This window comes from Sus scrofa, chromosome 10 (assembly GCF_054392235.1).
Source record: "Sus scrofa isolate SSC_HxYL_T2T_F1_AM1 chromosome 10, Sscrofa_HxYL_maternal_Yorkshire_Landrace_v2.0, whole genome shotgun sequence".
Lineage (NCBI taxonomy): Eukaryota > Metazoa > Chordata > Mammalia > Artiodactyla > Suidae > Sus > Sus scrofa.
In genome coordinates this window covers 18,701,597-18,722,397 of record NC_139392.1, presented here as the reverse complement: position 1 = coordinate 18,722,397, position 20,801 = coordinate 18,701,597, and the positions used below count along the sequence as shown (strand labels likewise).

Here is a 20,801-nt window from a genome sequence, read left to right as displayed (position 1 = left end):
CTATACAAAACAGAACAAAACTAAAATTCATAGATCCAGACAACAGATTAGTGGTTAGGAGCAGGGAAAGGCCTTGGGAGTGGGTTTGAGGAGAATGAAGGGGTCCGTTGTATGGTGATAGATGATAAGGAGACCTATGTTGATGACCACTCTGCAGGGTATACAGATGGGAAATACAATGCTAAACATCGGAAACCTATATACAACAAGAAAAAGAAAACTGTAACCATAGAGAAGCCAAAAACATGTTCTGGGCATCCTATGAAGTTTGTATCCACCAAAAACACATGAAGGATAATTATCATTTATATATTTAAGGGGATTTCTGGTTTTGCAAAAGAATGTGCCGCAGGATTCTTCCACATGGCGGTGTTCTTCGTTGCATTAAAACTGTCATTTGATCAACTACCAATGAATTGGTAAGCAACTCTTCAGCCATATATTTACTAAGTATGAGATGTCAATTTATAACCTCCTTTTATTTGTCCTCAAATTGCACTGAATTTAATAATTCAGAGTTCCCCCTGGGGCACAGTGGGTTACACATCTGACTGTAAGCAGCTCAGGCTGCTGCCACGGTGTGGGTTTGACACCTGGCCAGGCAAAGTGGATTAAAGAATCTGGTATTGCCGCAGCTGCCTCATAGATCACAGGTGCAGCTCGGATTTAATCCCTGGCCCGGGAACTTCCAGATGCTGTGAGTGCAGCCATAAAAATAAAAAAAAATAAAAAAAATAAATTAAGTGACATTAAAAACACAGAATCCCAGGGCTGGAGGGTCACTAAATAAAGAATTCCTGCTACAAAACCAAAACCAAATAAACACCTCTTCTATGTCTGAGAGAAACCCTTAAACATGCAGGTCAAACTTGAACCTCATTCTCTCGAGTATTTTTTCAATTTTTTTCATGCTCTGGGATGTCGTGAAACTCTTTAAAAACAGGCAAGGGAGAAGTATAATTACATCAGGTAACTGGTTTCTAATCGGCCTGTGAACACACGTTCCAGATGGCAATGCAGAGTTTTACTTCTGCTGTGTGCTGGAATTATGGATTGATCTCTGTTAAACTGCCAGCAGCCCCATGTTCCAGACTGCACGTCAATCACTGTAAATGACTCAGATCAACACTGTAAACATGCTGCCGCACAGTGGCTGTTGACACTTCTGAAGTCAACAGTCTTTGATTCTGCTTTGCCTTCGTCTATTCACAGGTGGTTGGTTCTTATTTATAGACATGAACCAGTTTTCAGCTTCCCTTCCTTTTTTTTTCCTTTTTTAGGGCCGTACCCTGAGCATATGGAAGTTTCCAGGCTAGGGGTTGAATGGGGGCTATAGCTGCCAGTCGACACCACAGTCACAGCAACTTGGGATCTGAGCCTCATCTGTGACCCCCACCACCACTCACAGCAACACCCGATCCTTTCACCCACTGAGTGGGGGCCAGGGATCGAACCTGCCTCCTCAGGGACGCTAGCTGGGTTCGATACTGCTGAGCCACAATGGGAGCTCCTCAGCTTCCTTGTGAAGATGTGTTGACGCTGTGAGAATTCAGACTAGTCTTATAATAGACAGGTCTGGTCTGGAGTTTGATCTTCCTCCAGCTTTACACTGTATTTAACAAAAAGCTCAGAGTGTCATCCCTGAGTGTTAGTGGACAGACAAGGGCAAAAAGAGGGAGAAGTGGAGGCTGAAGGTATGAAGAGGACTCAGAACCTCAATATGGATCAATGAAGGGTGGGCACAGCTCACTTCATCAGGCTGGAGCTCAGATTCAGAAGAGTTAGCTGGGCACAGAGTTGCAGTCAGGAGCGTGGATCCAGGCAGGTGCTTCATTCAAAAAGCATTCGTTGAGTCCCTCCTGTAGCCGAAACGTGGCCTCTGTATCCCGGCACCAATTAAGTCTCGGAAACAGAGTTTTGGGAGAAACAGAAAGAACAGCTTTATTGCTTTGCAGGCAAAGGAGGACACAGCAAGCTAAGGCCTCAAAACTATGTCCTGACTTGAGAGGGTGTGACAGCAAGGGGTTTTATAGGGTTAGCTGAGAAGACAGGGTTATGGATTAAGGTGTCTGTATTCTTTTTCATCTATAGATCATTTCGGAATCATCAAATCCGGTGTCAGTTGGTCCGGGGATGGTTTATGGTTGTCTTTGGGGTTATCGTTCCTTGACCTTTCTCGGGAATGAAGACTGCTGACAGGGAAGGGGTGTTGGGGACGGTTTCGATTACAAAAGAAAACCACTAGAAATATAACTGTAACTAGAAAATAACCACTAGTAAAAGAAAGCAATTAAGTAAGGAAGAGATCATTTGTGAAAAGCCAGACGGGGTGCAATACTAACTAGAAAGTATTAGCAATAATTGAGTGGGTCAAGGCAGGCCATAACATAAGCGAGGCTGCTTTCACTAGATTTTCGCTGTAACAATGTTTCCTAATCGTTAACTCTTGAGTCAGCCTTTTGAGACTAGAGGGAAACCTGGGAGGTTAAAGAAAAGCCTTTTACTTCAAAACACAAAGATTTAAGGTCTGGTACAGGGTTTCACTATCATGTACAAAACAACATCCAGAGTTCAGGTTGCAAAACAATATCCAGAGATCAGGAAACAAGGTGAGATGACCGAGAGAATGGAGCAAGGGAGCTTGTAGAAGTTTAAGAACTGGCCAGAGCTCTGCCAGTAAGAAACCTAAGGTGGCATCCATGTGACACGATCACGGGCACTTCCCAGGTAAAGTAACCCCTCTTCCCAGGAGCGTCCCTATTGGGGGGGGGGGGGGAAGAGGCAACTCAGGCTTTATTTCTGGGACTAGGGGAAGAACGGTATCAAATGCCTTAGGTTCTGCTCACCCTTGCCAACCATGCATTCTGAAAGCACTGGAGGCCAAACTCGAATGAGGCTCAGCTACTGTCCCCCTTTCAGGCTGGGGCAAGGCCCAAGTTTTCTGATACCCAGACAAGTTAGATCACTTGGCATCCCAGAGCAAGGAACTAAAAGCTCCTTTACCGGACTAGGTGAGAGTTTAACTGGGAGGCAGGATCTTTGCACTGGGCAGCCAACGGGTCCATGAATCTGTAACCTTCTGGGGAGGGTTCCCCGCTTTACAAAGGGGTCTGGGATTGCCCAAGGCTCTAGCTGGCTTCCCAGCCAGTCCAGCGCCCCTTCCTCTCACCCCTTGTCCCCGTGTCCAGTCCTGCAGGCCAACTGCACTGTGCTCATCGTGTCCACCGGCGCTGGCGCGTTTCAGGCGGGAAAGTCCAAGGACGTGCAGACCCACGAGCTGCTGCGCATGCACAGACCCACGAGCTACGCAGGCGCAGACTCACTCACAGCGCGGCTGGCCGACACCCTGGGCGGGAGGCAGGTAACCTGGCCCGCGACAACACGCGCTGGACTGCGCCGGGCTACAGCGCCGAGGGCCTCCAGGAGCTCACCAAGGAGGTGAGCGCCTACATCAGCAACGCGGCCTCCGTGGCCTTCGCGCCCATCCAGCCCGGTCTGGAGACAACACGCTGGAGCCCAGCACGGAAGTGAGTGAGTGCAGGGTGGGGGTGGGGGTGGGGGTGGGGGTGGGGGTGGGGGGCCCACCCGCCGTGGAGCGTCTGCAAGACACGTGCAAGCTTGGAGGTGACAGGGCTGGGTGGGATAAGGGGAGATTGCTTGTTTAGGAACTGAGGAGTTGAGAGTGCGCTTAGGTATCTGATTGCTGGAGTTCAGATCCTGAGTAGTTAGGATGAAGTGCAGAAGCACCGAGCTTTTCCAGTTTAGCAGATGCACAGAATAAACGGCCAGTGATGGGTTCAGTGCTTCCTACCGGTTCTGTAGGTGGTCTTTGTCTTTTACCCCCTGCTACCCAGGGCTCTCTCCCATCCTTCTGTTTCCCTCAGACCTAATTACCTCTGGGAGCCCTCCCTGTGAGGACAGGAGTCGTTCTGGGATGGGAAAATATATTCACGGTGGCAGAGGGCAATAGGTTCATCCAGCACTACCTCAAATTACCCATTAAGTGTCCCCAAGAAGCCTACAGTCTTAAGCAGAGATTCTCAAATAGTGGCCTGTAGTTTGATAGCATCCTGATTTTATGGGGCAAAAGGAGAAGGGGGGGACATGAAGAACGCAGATTCTGGGGCCCCATCCCAGACCCAGTGAATCAGATTCCCTGAGGATTCTGAATTTACAAAGAAAATAAAACTACTCACTTCCAACCGTGCACCTTTATGAGACCTGCAAATTTAAAGGACTCTTTGGGTCAACTTCTCTTGGAAATTTAAAAAATTAAAAATATATATGGGGAAATAAAAACATTTGAACTAAAACCCACACTCTAATAGGAATTACTCTAAGCCTTTCACTAGATTTCTCTGTTGGCACTGGTCGTGGTTTGCATTTACTACCACCGGACACATGAAATAAGGCAGGACTTGAGCTGGAGTCAGACGGCTGGGACATCTCTTACCTCCTCCTGGTCAAAAGTATCTAATTGTGAAGTAAAGCCTTCAGTTGAAGGCAAAGACCTGCTGTGAGGGCAGAGAACTTGTTTTTTACATGTGTCAGAATGACCTGCTCCTAATCCATCTCTGGAATAGTGCAGAGCCTTAACTGATGACTGGCCAGTTGGCTTTTGCTGTTTAACACACTACCCCCCAATTCAGTGGTTTCACGCAACTGTCTTGCTCAGGATCTGTGAGCTGCTCAGGGTGAGCTGATCTGTTCTTGGCTTTAAGCTAAGAGTGGGTCCAGCTCTGCTCTGCATGTCTCTGCTCCTCCATGGATTAGCATGTCCTCGTGGCAATGGCAGAAGCCCAGGAGGGAGAGGGAAGACACGTGTGGCCTCTTAACGTTTATGCACGGAACTAGCAAGCTACCACTATTGTATCCCCATTCAATATGCCAAGGAGGTCATATGGGCAAGCCCAAAGATATGGACTGGGGAAGTTTACATCTTCATTGGAAAGAACTTGAAATCTCTGTGGTGAAGAGAATAGACTCAGAGAAGGGTGAACAATTAATGCAAAATTCAATCTAGTGAATGCAAATAAAGCAAATGTTTATACTTCTTAGAGTATAATGAGAATTGGGGAAAAGTGGAAGCAAGACAGTTGCAATGTGACCCTGAGTGACTTGCCTCATAGATTCAGCAGGAAGCCTAACAGGAGGCTAGTTAGGAACTCTACATGCTTGATGAAGGGTGTCACTGATAATTCATAATTCATAATTGACGTTCTTTAACAAGCTTAGGGTAGAAATGTCAAGAGCCAACTATTGTTTCAAATCGAGAGAAAATAGTATATTCTCTTCCACATATTTTGCAACTCTCTGGGATTTGTTTGAGCGGTGAATAGGAGTGGTTGTCTCAAATCCCATTGTTCTGGAGAATAGCAGTGAATTCTAAGCACTGATGTACTTATGGCTACAGTCACCCGTTTGTGATTTAGCAAATGAATATTACTAAGTGATATCACTAAAATCTCCATTAATCTTCACTTAGGCATCTTACACGTTAGTACAGTTTCCTCATCCTGAGAAACCATTAGTCCCTTCTGGGCAAAGGCAATAATGTCAATAGACAGAACTCATTGTGTGTCTTAAGTGCAGCTCTCTCCATAATGGTGCTTATGTGATGCGCTACCTTTGCTTCTTGATTGATGCTGGTTGATGACCTGGGGATAGTCCATTGTGCAGAGATCCTCAGCAGGTTACCATGGCTGCTTTTTTTTTGCTTTTTAGGGCTGCACCTGAAGCATATGGAGGTTCCCAGGCTAGAGGTCAAACGGAAGCTTCAGCTGCCAGCCTACACCACAGCCACAGCAACGCAGGATCTGAGCCACATCTGTGACCTACACCACAGCTCATGGCAATGCCAGATCCTTAATCCACTGAGCAAGGCCAGGGATCAAACCCACGTCTTCATGGATACTAGTCAGGTTTGTTACTGCCGAGCCACAGCGGGAACTCCTACCATGGCTGCTTTTATCAGCTTGAGCATTTTGAAAATCTCACTCTTTTATTTTATTTTTTAAATTACTCAGTGAATTTTCTTACATTTATAGTTGTACAGCGATCATCACAACCAAATTTTACAACATTTCCATCCCAAACCCTCAGTGCATTTCCCCCTACCCCCCAACCTGTCTCCTTTGGAAACCATAAGTTTTTCAAAGCCTGTGAGTCTGTATCTGTTCTATGAAGAGGTCCATTGTATCCTTTTTTAGATTCCACCTGTAAGTGATGGCATTTGATGTTGGTCTCATTGTCTGACTGACTTAGCATGATAATTTCTAGGTCCATCCATGTTGCTGCAAATGCTGTTATTTCGTTCCTCTTAATGGCTGAGTCATATTCCATTGTGTATATATGTACCACATCTTCTTTATCCACTCCTCTGTTGATGGACATTTAGGTTGTTTCCATGTCTTGGCTATTGTATATAGTGCTGCAATGAACACTGGAGTACATGTGTCTTTTTGAGTCATGGTTTTCTCTGGATAGATGCCCAGGAGTGGAAAACCCTACTCCTTTAATACATCAGAGGAGTGTTGTAGGAATGAAAAGGATGTGTTTGTCACTGATGATAGAAATTGAGCATGGCAGAAACAAGTGGAAAGATATGCAGGGTTCATGGATTGGAAAATTAAATGACCATGATACTCAAAGCAATCTACTGATTCAGTGCAATCTATGTCAGAATATCCATGGCATTTTTTGTTTCAAAGAACTAGAAAAAAATAAATCAGCAATTTGTATGGAAACACAAAAGACCTCAAAGAGCCAAAACAATCTTGAGAAAGAAGAATAGAGCTGAAGGTATCATGCTTCCTGACTTCAGATTACAATACAGATCTACAGTAATCCGAACAGTATGACATTGGCACAACAACAGACCCGTAGATCAATAGAATGGAATAGAAAACCTAGAAATAAACCCATGTACTCATAGTCAGTTAATCTACGACAAAGGGTGTATGAATATGCAATGGAGAAAAGACAGTCTCTTCAATAAGTGGAGCTGAGAGCAGCTATATGTAACTGAGGACCTATTTGCAAAAAAAACGAAAGTAAAACATTTTCTAGTACCATATACAAAAATAAATTCAAAATGGATTAGGAGTTCCTGTCCTGGCTCAGTGGAAACAAACCTGACTAGTATCCATGGGGGTGCAGGTTTGATCCCTGGCCTTGCTCAGTGAGTTAAGGATCTGGTGTTGCCATGAGTTGTGGTGTGGATCGAAGATGCACCTTGGATCTGGCATTGCTGTGGTTGTGGTATAGGCAGCTGCAGCTCTGATTCTACCCCTAGCCTGGGAACTTCCATGTGCCTCATGTGTGGCCCTAAAAAAAAGCATCAACTCAAAACAGTGAATAACATCAAGTCTTAGTGCCGTGTCTGGACACAGGCTCATTTCAAAAGCAGTATGGTGCACATCCAAGGTCTTAATTTTACTGGGTCCCTTTTCTTCACACGGGGATTTTTGAAACTGTGTTTCAGATGTTTGCCCAGACACAAGTTTCAGGTACTAAGAGAGCAAAAATGATTCTGGGAGTATGTTTGGAAGATACTGTGAACACACCTGCATACCATGTCCTATTCCTGGGTGTGCACAGCATGTGCATGAAAGGCTCTGACAAGTATTGTGTAATTTTGTTGGAACACTTTTTTAAACTTAATATTTCCTGAGAGAAAAGTATTATTTGCAAAATCAACTTGGGAAACTCTTATGTAAGGGTTCAAAATATTTATAAGTGCTCTTATAATTGTTATTTTTGCTTTTATTTAGTTTTAGCCTTTTAGGGCTGCACCTGCAGCATATGGAAGTTCCCCTGCTAGGGATCGAATTGGAGCCGAAACTGCCTCCCTACACCACAGTCATAGCAACACCAGATCAGAGGCTCATCTGCAACCTATGCTACAGCTTATGGCAACGCCATATCCTTAACCCACTGATCCGGGCCAGGGATTGAACCTGCGTCCTCATGGATACTACTAGTCTGGTTCCTTTCCATGAAGCTGCAATGTGAACTCCGTATAGTTGTTATTATCATTAAGGGTCTTTAAATATTCATTGTTTTTATTTTGTCATTGTTCTAATGCTGCTCTGTGTAATGTGTAGCCACTAGCCACATGTGGCTATTTAAATTTAAATTAGGTAAAATTAAGAACAACTCAAAATTCACCTCCTCAGTCACAGTAGTTACATTTTAAGTGCTCCATAGCCACATGTGGCAGGAAGCTTTCCCCTCTGGAAAGGGCTGCTCTAATTTTCTTTTTCCCTTTTTGGTCCAAAGTAAATACCACATTAATGCAAACTTTCATTAATGTCTAAAACATGCAGTGTAGACACTATTAGCCAGAGTTCTCGAACACCTTTGAAAACAACAATTTATTAATCTTCCTAAAAGCTTTGTGAAGTGCCAAGCATAATTCCTTCCTGGAGAGAGGACCCCAGATGTTCTCATTTAAGGGAAATTTTAGTTGCTGGATTTAACTTAATTGCTTGATTAGTCATTTGTGAAAGTTCCCTGTGGTCCTCTGAACATGCCATAAGCAAAAGCAATGAATATACAAAACCAGAGGCCAAATCCTCACCATTTTATGATAGAAAGTAAGCGAGTCCCATGCTACCAAGTAATCCAACAGGTTGAAGGAGGCATGAGCATGTACCGTTTGCCAGGATGTTGGGTGTAACTTGAACTTGGAGCGTTTCTCTCCGTGAAGGACCGGGCCCTTTTCTTGGCCCTTTGATGTTAGAGATTGTCCATGTTCCCACCCCAAACACCTGCTCCAGACATCGTAGCAGGATCAAAACTTTAACACTCACACTGTTCAGATGTACAAAGAAAAACATAGCTTCTTTATTGTTTAGGTAACTAATCTAATCAATGTTTTACAGGGGTCAGTAACTTTAAACCGAGTAATTGCTGGTAATAAAATCTCTCCAGTTTGGGTGATCCTGTCTGGGTCACGCTGGCTTTCAGGTTTTTGCTCTGTCTGTCCTTCTGGAGGGATTCTGGGTGTGTTTCTGGGTTATCCTTGATAGGGAGCAAAAGGAAGCCTTGGATCCTTGCTGATCTCTGGCTTTTTTTTTTTTTTTTTTTGTCTTTTAAGGGCTGGACACAAAGGTTCTCAGGCTAGGGGTTGAATCGGAGCTGTAGCTGCTGGCCTACACCACAGCCAAAGCAAGGCCAGATTCGAGCCATGTCTGCCACCCACACCACAGCTCAGGGCAACGCTGGACCCATAACCCACTGAACGAGGCCAGGGATCAAAGCCACATCCTCATGGATCCTAGTTAAGAACTCCCATAGTTGATGTCCTTTTTCTATTGTTGTGTTTGCCTCATTCCTTTTTCTTCAACTGTCCTACCCTATATTCCTTAATAACTGTTGCTACAAAACAGTTTCTGGGACAGAGCCAAAGACACTGTGGGGTTTTTTTGTTTGTTTTTGGTTTTGGGTTTTTTTTTGTCTTTTTGCCATTTCTTGGGCTGCTCCCTTGGCATATGGAGGTTCCCAGGCTAGGGGTCGAATCGGAGCTGTAGTCACCGGCCTACACCAGAGCCACAGCAACTTGGGATCCGAGCCGCGTCTGCGACCTACACCACAGCTCATGGCAATGCCGGATCCTTAACCCACTGAGCGAGGCCAGGGATCGAACCCACAACCTCATGGTTCCTAGTCGGATTCCTTAACCTCTGGGCCACGACGGGAACTCCAAGACACTGTGTTTTAACCTTACGCATAGGAACATGTTTTAGAAATGAATTCTTATAGAAAATGCTGTGTCACAAGGGAAACTCCCCATCTCCCTTTTCCTTTCTCCATGTCACCAGGGGAAGTGAGCCAGGCTCACTTTCTCTGTTCCATCTTCTACTGCCCAGGGACACAAGCTAAGACTTGACACCAGAGTGCCTACTTTCTGTGACACTGGGAAGAAATGATGACTTGGCTGGGTCCGAGGTATTATGGGACAGCTGGAAAGTAGGGACAACCGAGGATGAAAAGACTTGATTTTAAAAGAGGGTAGAGCCATGATTCTCATACAAATGTAAAATGAGCATTCGTCAAAGCTTTTAACTCATTAATGAATGTGAGAACTAGAAAGTTGTGACACATGGTGCAAAGGACAATCCAAAGAGCAGACACAATTATAGATCCTTAAGAATGTTGAAAGCGGGAGTTCCCATCATGGCGCAGCTGAAACGAATCTGACTAGCATCCATGAGGATGCAGGTTCCATCCCTGGCCTCGCTCAGAGGGTTAAAGCATCCGTCACTGCCGTGAGCTGTGGTGTAGGTCACAGAGGCAGCTCGGGTCTGGCGTGGCTGTGACTGGTGTAGCTCCCATTCAGCCCCTAGCCTGGGAACTTGCATATGCCTAGGTGCAGACCTTAAAAAGGGGGTGGGGGGAGAAGTGGCCTAGAGTCTTCCACAAGGGGAGTGGGGGGAGGAAAGCAATTGAACTTCCTTGGGACAGAATTTGCATTTCGATGGCAGAAATTATTTGATCACTGTTAGGCTTCTACAGTTAATGTCCATCTCCACAGAGTCGTAAAAGAACCCAGTCAAACACAATGAAGACTGGCGATACCCCAGATGGATCAGCTGCTTCGGTTACTCACTAAATTTCAAAGTCTTTCTCAGTAACGTTTTTAGTTTAATGTATTAAAAATATATGAAAATTCATGTATTAATATATTGAATATATTAAAACATTACCCTGTTATGGCCGTTTTCCCACTTTAGTCACCTACAGGCCCTAATTTTCCATGCCTATGACTGATTGATTTGTCCTGGGAGAGACATCATTGAAGAAGCTTCCTGGGCATGAAATGGTGAAAATATCATAAATTCTGGAATCAAATATATCTGGATTTGAATCCTGGCCCTCTGCTACTTACTGTGTGACTTTGGGAAAGTTATATCATTTCTGAGCCTCATCTTTTAAATACCTAGTAATAGGTTATATACTATTATTATGGGTTATAATAATAACCTATATATACTATTATAGTATGTAAGAGATTTTATTATACTTATTTAACAGATGAGAGGCAGGAGGGAGGAATAAATGGGGGATTAGGGACCGGCATATGCACGCTCTCGTAACGGAATGATTGGCCCACGGGGACCTGCTGTAGAGCACAGGAAACTCCACCCAGTATTCTGTGACCATCTGTGTGGGAAAAGCATCTGAAAGAGAATGGATGTGTGTACCTGTCTAACTGAATCTCTTCGTTGTACAGCAGAAATGATCCCAACATTGTAAATCAATGATGCTTCCATCAACCTTGAAAAAAAGGAAGAAACAAAAAACAAAACCCTAGCCTGCGTGGTGGAAAGAATCAAATTAGGTGACCAACAGGCAGTTCCCAGCCCAGTACCTAGACTACAGGGAGTTATCAATGATATTTGTTGAACAAATCTTTTTGCCTCCATTTTTCTAGATACTATAGAGAAAGTTAAATGTCCATATAATCGCCTTCTTTCACTCTTTCCTTCAAACCTGCATCTTCCCCGCCTTCCTCCTTCCTTTATTTCTTGAACTCTGCACATCAAGGAAGAGCTGTCTCTCTCTCCTCCTGGCCAAGATGATATGAGAAGCTTGTTTTTCCTTCGTACAAAGACAATTAGCGGACACAGATGGTCACCCCAACAGTTGGTTTAAAGTTAGGATGAACTCTGTCAAATTGTGCTTGTCAAGGTCTCTTAATTGAGGACAGTAATTGGTATTTGGAGCGCATGCATTAATGGGTCGTATCTGCCTCATTATATACAAGGGTGAGATTTCTTTGTCTTGGCAGTCTCTTAGCAGGTGGCTCGTACTATGCATCCTATTCTGGGTTATGCTTACTCAGTAAAAAAACTGCTTCCCTTCTATCTTTAAAGAGAGGGTTTCTAGCTGGAGAAGATTTTGTACTTAATTACATTCACCAGCACACACTCGTGAGGGTGTCCTGTGGGCAACACTTCCCTTTGGCTCTGTAACGTCAACCTTGTCCTCCCCCTGGGGCTCTGGCTCACCTCGGCTCCTTGCACTGGCTGACCTCCTTTGGCTCATCCCCTAAACAATGTCTCCTCCCAGGTTTCTCTGAGTTCTAGTTCTAGTTCCTTTTTTTTGGTCTTTTTAAAATTTTTTTGAATTGTATCTATTTTTTTAGGGCCACACCTGCAGCATATGGAAAGTCCCAGGCTAGGGGTCACATTGGAGCTGCAGCTGCAGCTTATGCCACAGCCACAGCAACACAGGATCTGAGCCACATCTGTGACCTACGCCACAGCTCACAGCAGCGCTGGGCAAGACCAAGGATCGAACCTGAGTCCCCATGGATACCACTGAGCCACAACGGAAACTCCCTAGTTTCTTAAAAAGAGCAATTTCAGCCATGCTCAACCTGTGTGCTGATGAGCGCTAATTTCTTTAAGTCTCCAGTTCAGATCTCATTTCCAGACTTGAATTTTGGATGGTCTATTGGACCTTATCATAAAGCACCTTTTATCATTAGCACTTCAAACAACATGACAGAGTAGTGGAGTGGATGGAAAGAATATTGGTTTGCAATGAGAATTTCTGCTCCTGTGCTAGAGCTGAGCGGTGCATTGACAGCTCGGTGACAGTGGACAAGTTATTGCTAACCTTTCTGAGCCTGACTTTCTTCATCTAACAGATGGAAACTATAATAACATTCGTATGAGTATTACAGGAGTTAACTGTATAAAGACCTGGCACATAGTAGCACTTGATAAATTGGAATAATCTTTATTATTTGTTCAAAAAATTGTAGCAAAATAGCTTCCCTTTTTTTCAAAGGTAGACTCTACTTTTTTCCTTGTCTTGACTAACAGCAGTCACATCCTCTTTCTCTCTCAAGCCATGAAGCTCATCAACACCAAATCACCCAGTCTCGTGAATTTACCTCCTAAATGTCTTTCAAATCTGTTGTGTCCTCTAACTTGGCTTTTTTCCCCCCTGTCTTTATCACTTCTTGCTTAGATAATCACTGTTTTTATCCTAGATTCTATATTGCTCCTCCTGCAGCCCACTTTCTATATTCATTAAATAAGTAACCAGAGTGTTCTTTCTAAAGTGAAAATTTGTTCGTGTTACTCCACTCTTAATACCTATCCTTTTCTACAAGATAAAAATCTTCTCTCTTTACCCTGGCTTATCGGATTCAACCAGAGTCATCCCCTGCCATTCTGAACTCATGCCCTGTGCCCAGCCTTGCCCAGATGTCCTTGTCCCCTCCACCTGCCTCCTGTGTCATGCCTTAGTGTTTGTCCTTCCTCTGTTGAGAAGCTGCTCTCCGCATTCACCCCTTGCATGGAGAGCTGCTACACATCCTTAAACACTCTGTTCAGATACCCTCTCCTGTCTCTCCTTGACCACCCAGGACGACGCATCTGTCTTCGTTTTCTGCCACGACTCTCACAAGGTATCCCAAATGTAATGGCATAAAACAACACAAATGTATTCCCTTACGATGCTGGGAATTAGGACATGGAACTCTTTGGGGGGCTGTCTCTGTGCCTATCACAGAGTCCTTGATATTTCTGTGATCTTTGAACAAACTTAATTATACCCCTTGTGCCACACAGAACCTCCTGGAGATGATGAGAACCAGAATTTCAGAGACGTAACTTTGCTTTTTATGAAATGTGAAAATGACTAAGTACACTCTGCTTCAGTTTTCTCATTTGTGAAATGAGGATGATAACATGACCTATTTTCTAGAGTTGTTAAGAGGATTAAACCACGTTATGTAACACCTAAAACGCACTTTGTAGAGTGCTCGGCACAGAATCATGGCTAAATAATCATACAACCGTAAGAAATCTGACAACTCACGAATGCTGGATATGTATTGTTTTATTCAATTTTATTTGTTTCCCATGAGCTAGGAAGGGATAGAATGGTGGAACAGAGGAAGAAACCCTCTATATCCACCCTGGAATCAAGATCCAAGAGGGGAGTTCCCGTCATGGCGCAGTGGTTAACGAATCCGACTAGGAACCATGAGGTTGCGGGTTCAGTCCCTGCCCTTGCTCAGTGGGTTAACGATCCGGCGTTGCCATGAGCTGTGGTGTAGGTTGCAGATGCGGCTCGGATCCCACGTTGCTGTGGCTCTGGTGTAGGCCGGTGGCTACAGCTCCGATTCAACCCCTAGCCTGGGAACCTCCATATGCCGCAGGAGCGGCCCAAAGAAAGAGCAACAACAACAACAACAACAAAAAAAAAAAAAAAAAAAAAAAAAAGATCCAAGAGGAACCTATGTCTAAAACCACCGTCAGTGTGATGGGCAGGAAAGACTGTGACTCCCTGGGCATGAGAGACTGAGCAGCACATTCGGGCTCTGCTAGGTGGCCAGTGGGGATGATGCGCGTGTGGGGACAGGATAGGAAAAACTAAATAAAATGTGGAGGAGAGGCATTGTCTTTTGAGTTCTCTGAACATCATGAGCATCTGAAGATGGCAGGTTTCGTGTCTCAAAGTGACAGATTTTCTCAATAACTTGCAAAGGAAAAATGCTCAGAGCATCTTCAATAGACCAGGAACTAGCAATGAGTGTGAGACGGATTGGGCTCTGATGGCCAATGGGCCTCAGAACGTTAATTTACACAGACCACTCAGGTTAAGTCTTTGACATGGAAGTAATGCCAGCCCATAAAGAAGGCCTGCCCTATTTTTCCTGGCCTTGGAGACAATTTCCTGGTCGAGTGGTGTCAAGTTTTGATTTCAGACAAAGCCTTTGGCACTTCTAACATTTCTGTGTTTTAGGAGAGGATGTCACCGTTGCCTGGGATGGTAACTTCAGCTCAAAGAAATACCAAAATCTGTCTAAATGAAATTAAGTAACTGGAGTCAAAATATCTTTTAAAAATGTTAGAGTTCCTGTGGTGATTCAGCAGTAGTGAATCTGACTAGAATCCATGAGGACGTGGGCTCGATCCCTGGCCTCGCTCAGTGGGCTGAGGATCTGGTATTGCTGTGAGCTGTGGTGTAGGTCACAGGCCCGGCTCGGATCCCATGTTGCTGTGGCTGTGGTGTAGGCTGGCAGCTGTAGCTCCAGTTCGACCCCTAGCCTGGGAACTTCCATGCCCTAAAAAGACACACACACACAAAAGTCATGGTGAAGTTCTGGAGTTCCCGAAGTGGCACAGTGGGTTAAGAATCTGACAGCAGTGTCTCAAGTCTCTGCAGAAGTTCAGGTTTGATCCCCAGCCCGGTGCAGTAGGTTAAAGGGTCCTGCATTGCTGCAGCTGTGGCATAGGTCGGAGCTGTGGCTTGGAATCAATCCCTGGTCCAGGAATTTCCATGTACCACAGGTGTGGCCATTAAAAAAAAAGTGTCATTGTGGAGTTCTCCTGTGGTGCAGTGGGTGCTGGACCCAGTGTTGTCACTGCAGCTGCTTGGGTCACTGCTGCGGCGTAGGTTCAGTCCTTAGCCTGGGAACTTCTGCATGCTGTGGGCGTGGCCAAAAAAATGTCATGCACATCTGTGTATGTAGTTAGGGGAGGAAGAAGGTCATTATGTTTATTTCTTTAGTGTGAAAAATTTGTTCCCCTTTTCTGTGAATGTTTTAGTGAAGGCTTAATAAGCAACACAAAATGTATGAAATCAAATGACAAAGCCAAGCAAGTCAGTTTTAACCTGATGCAGACATCCTTAGGTGGCTAGTATATTGCAACCACTAGCAATTCTCAGGATGTTATGTTTATGAAATTAGGTGCTTAGTTGGGAAGGAGTTTTTTTTTTTTTTTTTAATTCAGGACTGCCATATAAAAGTTTCTATTGGTTTTTTGAACCCAAACAGGAGAATTTATTTCACTTTTGGGACACTTTTCTTTTTTAAAGTGGAATTTCTGGGGAGTTCCTGTCATGGCTCACCAGGTTAAGAACCCAGCTAGTATCCATAAGCATTTGGGTTCGCTACCTGGCCTTGCTTAGTGGGTTAAGGATCCAGTGTGGCTGTGGCTGTGGCTGTGGCTGGCAGCTGCTGCTCTGATTCAGCCCCTAGCCTGGAAACAGGTGCAGCCCTAAAAAAGAAAAAGAGTTAAAAATGGGTAAAATTAGAATTCATGTTCTAGCATTTTTAGTGCCACTAAAATTGTTGGTCTTTCCCACTGTAATTGGTATAATTTTGGAATTCTGGAGTTTATACAAGTCTATAAATAAAAAATACTCTCTTCTGCCTTCATTTCATTGTTGTTAAAACGAGATAAATCCAGTTGAACTAGAACAATAAGACTATAATAATAGAATTCCTCTTTGGGGTGTTGCCTCAGAATCTGGGATTTGACCTTACCTGGAAAGAATTTTAGAACTAAAAATATCTTATGAATAAAAACAGAGAGCACACATTTTTGAAGGTATTTCAATCCCAGTGAAATTTGTAGGCATATTAACCTTACACAATTGGAGGTGTAATGGAGCAAACGCTTAGCACTGCGGTATCGAGGTGGTAATTCTAAGGGCACAGTAGCATAAAAACATTATAAAACACCTGGAAGACAATACACAGCAGTTTCTCTAAGAGGTATTTATCCCTGGGTCATCAAGCCCTAACATGTGTGGAAAAGTTGCATCTAAATGTAGGAATGAATTAAAGAAGAAAAAAAATTAGTTTTTTCAAAGAGCATTTTGGGACAAATGTTGTCACTAAATGGAGAAAAAACAATTATGACCAGATGATTCAGTTAAGATGGACTGCCTTTCTTTCTTTCCTTTCCTTTCTCTTTCCTTTCTTTTTCTTTCTTTCTTTCTTTCTTTCGTTCGTTCGTCTTTTTAGGGCCTCACCTGCAGCATATGGAGGTTCCCAGGCCAGGGGTCCAACTGGAGCTGTAGCTGCCAGCATACACCACAGCCACAGCAATGCAGGATCCGAGCCATGTCTGCAACCCATACAACAGCTCATGGCAATGCTGGATCCTTAACCCACTGAGTGAGGCCAGGGATTGAACCCACATCCTAATGGATACTAGTCAGGCTCATTACTGCTGAGCTACAACAGGCACTTCCATATTTGGTCATTTTCCATTAGCCTTCCTGATAATTGACAAAACTCAAAGACTGTGGCTGGATCGATAATTTAATGCCTACATGTCAGTAGCAGGGGAGATCGCTGAATGAAACCAGCCTCTCGGGTCTTGCCTCCGTGATGGACAAGCATTTGTTGCATGAAGGACAAGCATTTGTTGAAGCAGGACTGACTCGTGTGCTTGGTACTGGCGTCAGGTCTCTGAATTTCAGGGGTGTAAGGAAAATGCCCTGCCAAATGCAGGAATCCCTTCTGCCGGCAGCCCCAACAGTTGGTGGCAGCCTAGACTATGACTGAATTCCATAAAGACATGCTTCCAGTGAGAGTTCTACTGATGGATAGTTCTAGAGAGCAGGAACTTATTGCTTACATTAAACAGAGTTCTGCTTTCCAGTGATTTTCCTGTATGTGTGTGCTGTCTTTTCTGGGCCACCACGGATCACTACGAGCCTTCACACTTGTCTTTCCCGAGTCTCTCTTACCCCCCCGAATCTACTTTTTGTCAGGTTGACATACCAGCTGGCTTTCTTGGGATGCACTCCTTGTGTATTTCTTCTCTGAGTCATTCGTGTAGAATGGGATCTCCGAGTTTTTTCTGGTCCTTGCAGAGAGGACGGGAATATATATCAACAGACCTGAGACTAAATTCACTTCGTAAAAAGTATCTGTGTCATTCTGTTGAATGAGAGTAATGAGAATGTACTGGTATTCTCTCTTCGCTTTCCCAACAGATAAATTCTTTACTTTGTCCTCCGTGAGATATATCCTAGGTGTCTGACCTCTACCTTCAGGGAGTCCTTCTTTCTAGCTCCGGATTGGTTTTGTCCCCAGCAGGAGTTTTGAGAATAAGAGCAAGAAGCTATTGAACCTTTTCTTTTAAGGGCCACACCTGCAGCATATGGAAGTTCCCAGGCTAGGGGTCTAATAGGAGCTGTAGCAGCTGGCCTACACCATAGTCACAGCAATGCAGGATCCAAGCCGTGTCTTTGACCTACACCACAGCTCAGGGCAACACCAGATCCTTAACCTGCTGAGCGAGGCCAGGGATCAACCCCGCATCCTCATGGGTACTAAACTAGTTGGGTTTGTTTCTGCTGCGCTTCAAGGGGAACTCCCGAACCATTTTTCAAAAGAACAATGGGTGTGTCCTAGTGATGACCTCAGCTCCTGTTGAGAATTCATGGTGCTAGTCCTTGGGTGATGCACTACTAGTTAGCTGCCTTAACCCTGTGAACAGTTCCTTCATTAAATGCTTTTCAATTAAACTCTGTGCCACCATTTTCTACTGGGACACAGACTGATATAAGGAGCCTACAGGCACTAAAACACTGAGGAATTTTTCAGATGAACTGCATCAGACCAGATCTTCCTCTTTCTCTTTGTGTAGAACTATTTTTTTTTTCCAACTCCCAAATACAGTATTTTGAACTTCGCTCTCAGGGAACTCTTTAGGTTGGTGTCAGCCAGTCATTTCAGAGTGTTGAGATCATTTGGCTCTTGATTTCATTAATAATCTTAGCCTTCTTTCTCAACTATTTGCCAACTGTGTACAGATTTTATTCCGATGTGCTCTCCAGCTCTATCCATGGAGAGGCAGTATAGCATCGTGAGGAAAAATAGACTGGAGTAGGTAGAGTTAGGTTTGAAATACTCACCATGAGACTTTAGAAAACTTAAACTTCACAAGCTTCAATTTCTTCATTTGTAAAATAAGCAGAATACTTGAACATTTTGGTGTGAGTTTTTAGCAGAATTGTCTCTAAAGCCCCTATATTCTGCTTGGCCCAAGAAATGCAAGCTATCCCCAAAAGCAATAATGGAAATAAGTCTACCATTCATGATATGAGTATAGAATGAGAAGGAAATGGAGTGTGTGTGTGTGTGTCTGTGTGTGTCTGTGTGTGTGTGTCAGAGTGGAGAGGGGAGCAGACAAGTGAACTGACCCTCAGACTTCCCACAGAGGGGAAATAATTTCATTGGGACCTGTAGTCATCTGACATGTCAGCAATTTGAACATTTCTTTTTGACTTTTGGCTTTGCTTCTCCAACTGTCTTTTGTCTTTTTGTTGTTGTTGCTGGTTTTTTGGGGGTTTTTTTGTTTGTTTGTTTTTGCTTTTTCTTTTCAGGTTGCACCCGTGGCATATGGACGTTCCCGGGCTGTGGGTGGAATCAGAGCTACAGCTGCTGCCCTACGCCACAGCCACAGTGACACTAGATCAGAGGCGTGTCTGCAACTTACACCACAGCTCATGGCAATGCTGGATCCTTAACCCACAAAGTGAGGCCAGGGATCAAACCCGCAGCCTCACAGATACGAGTCGGGTTCCTTACCGCTGAGCCTCAGTGGGAACTCCCCTCCAGCTGTCTTTGTTTATTGAGCTCTCTCTGCCTTCTCTCTTCTCTGCCCCAACCATCTCCTCCTTCCTGTAATTCAAACATTTTCCTTTCTTCAGCCAAGACATAGCTCTTTATTTATTAATCAGTTCTATGTTTTTGTTTTCTAATATATTGCTTTCTGCTTTCATGTTTACTGATGCATTATTTCCGCTTTCCTAGGAGTAGTTTATCTCTTAGTATTTTCTGTTGAATACTTAATATATTTATTTTCATTCTGCTCTAGTTTTCATATGTGGTGCTTTTATTGTCACTATTTTCTAGATATCTTACAAACTTTACTTTGATTTCTTTTTGACACAAGAATTATTTGAGAAAGTTTTTAAGTTCCCATGGTGTAATTTCTAGTTTTATTGCACTATGAGCAGAGAATATTATCTGCATTTATAATAACATTTATACCACATTTGTACTTTTTTTTTTACTTTGCTCATATTTTTTCAGGTGGTCTGAAAGTGGCCAGGTTTGGTCATATAAAAATTCAGAGTGTCCATTTTCTGGTTATAGGCTTTGCTGTACAGTTTTATGTATGTGTATTAGGGCTTTTGCATATGTTCTTTGTTGCCTCATTTCTTTATCATGAGATGAAAGTGTAGACTAAAATCTCATCATCATTTTTTTCCATATTTCTTTGCGTTTCCTGAAGCTTTATCTTCATGACATTTTTATGCGTTAAACATTGCCCATACAGTTTTTGTGCATAACATTTGGATTTTACTTTTTATTAAGAAGTAAAGTGCCTTTCCCTTTGATTCTGATCGGCCTGGTGTTAATAATAGTCCTAAACTTCCAGGGAGGAATTTAATTAGGAGTCAGCAGGATCTCAGGGTTGCTAATAGTGGTTCAGCACCACGGACAGCTATCCCTCTAGGAAACATCTTCACTGCCTTAAATATTATGAATCACAGAGCTAGAGAAGAGATATGATGGTGAGTCACCTTAAAATGATAAATTGATTTCTGGTCCTGCCTAAGATTTAACAGAAGGCTAATGGACCGTGAACATCCAGAAACTGTCCGTCGTAGGGAGGTCACTCCTCCTGTCTTCAGTCTTACTATCTCATTGGGCAAGATTATTCCTACGAAGGACACTGCCTCAAGCTATTTTGGCTGAGGCATGTTTCTAAAAAGGCATCCAACTCACTTCCCTTGTTGTAGTTCCTTGCTCGCCAACCATTATTCTGATTATAATTCAACATTGCATATAATTCCGTCTGCAGACAGAGAACATATTAGGCATGATAATGCCAACATTTCCACCCACATCATTGCAGACATCTCAGTATAATTTGGTACCTTGGCATCTTGGTTCTGTACATTATTTTCTGTGTGCTTAGGTAGCATAATGACCTCACTTCCAGAAATGCTCATTCTTTCTC

The 20,801-nt window shown here is 43.7% G+C and overlaps 1 protein-coding gene across 1 annotated transcript in view; it reads left to right on the top strand.

Moving 5' to 3' along the window:
* Positions 1-3,063: 3,063 nt before the first annotated feature.
* The window catches only part of LOC146398840 (uncharacterized), a 334,352-nt gene continuing 316,614 nt past the window's right edge, over positions 3,064-20,801 (top strand). Inside the window, exons 1-2 of the mRNA XM_084979552.1 lie at positions 3,064-3,071; positions 3,189-3,527. Coding sequence (XP_084835678.1) covers positions 3,064-3,071; positions 3,189-3,527 — 347 coding nt within the window. The remainder of the gene's footprint in view (positions 3,072-3,188; positions 3,528-20,801) is intronic.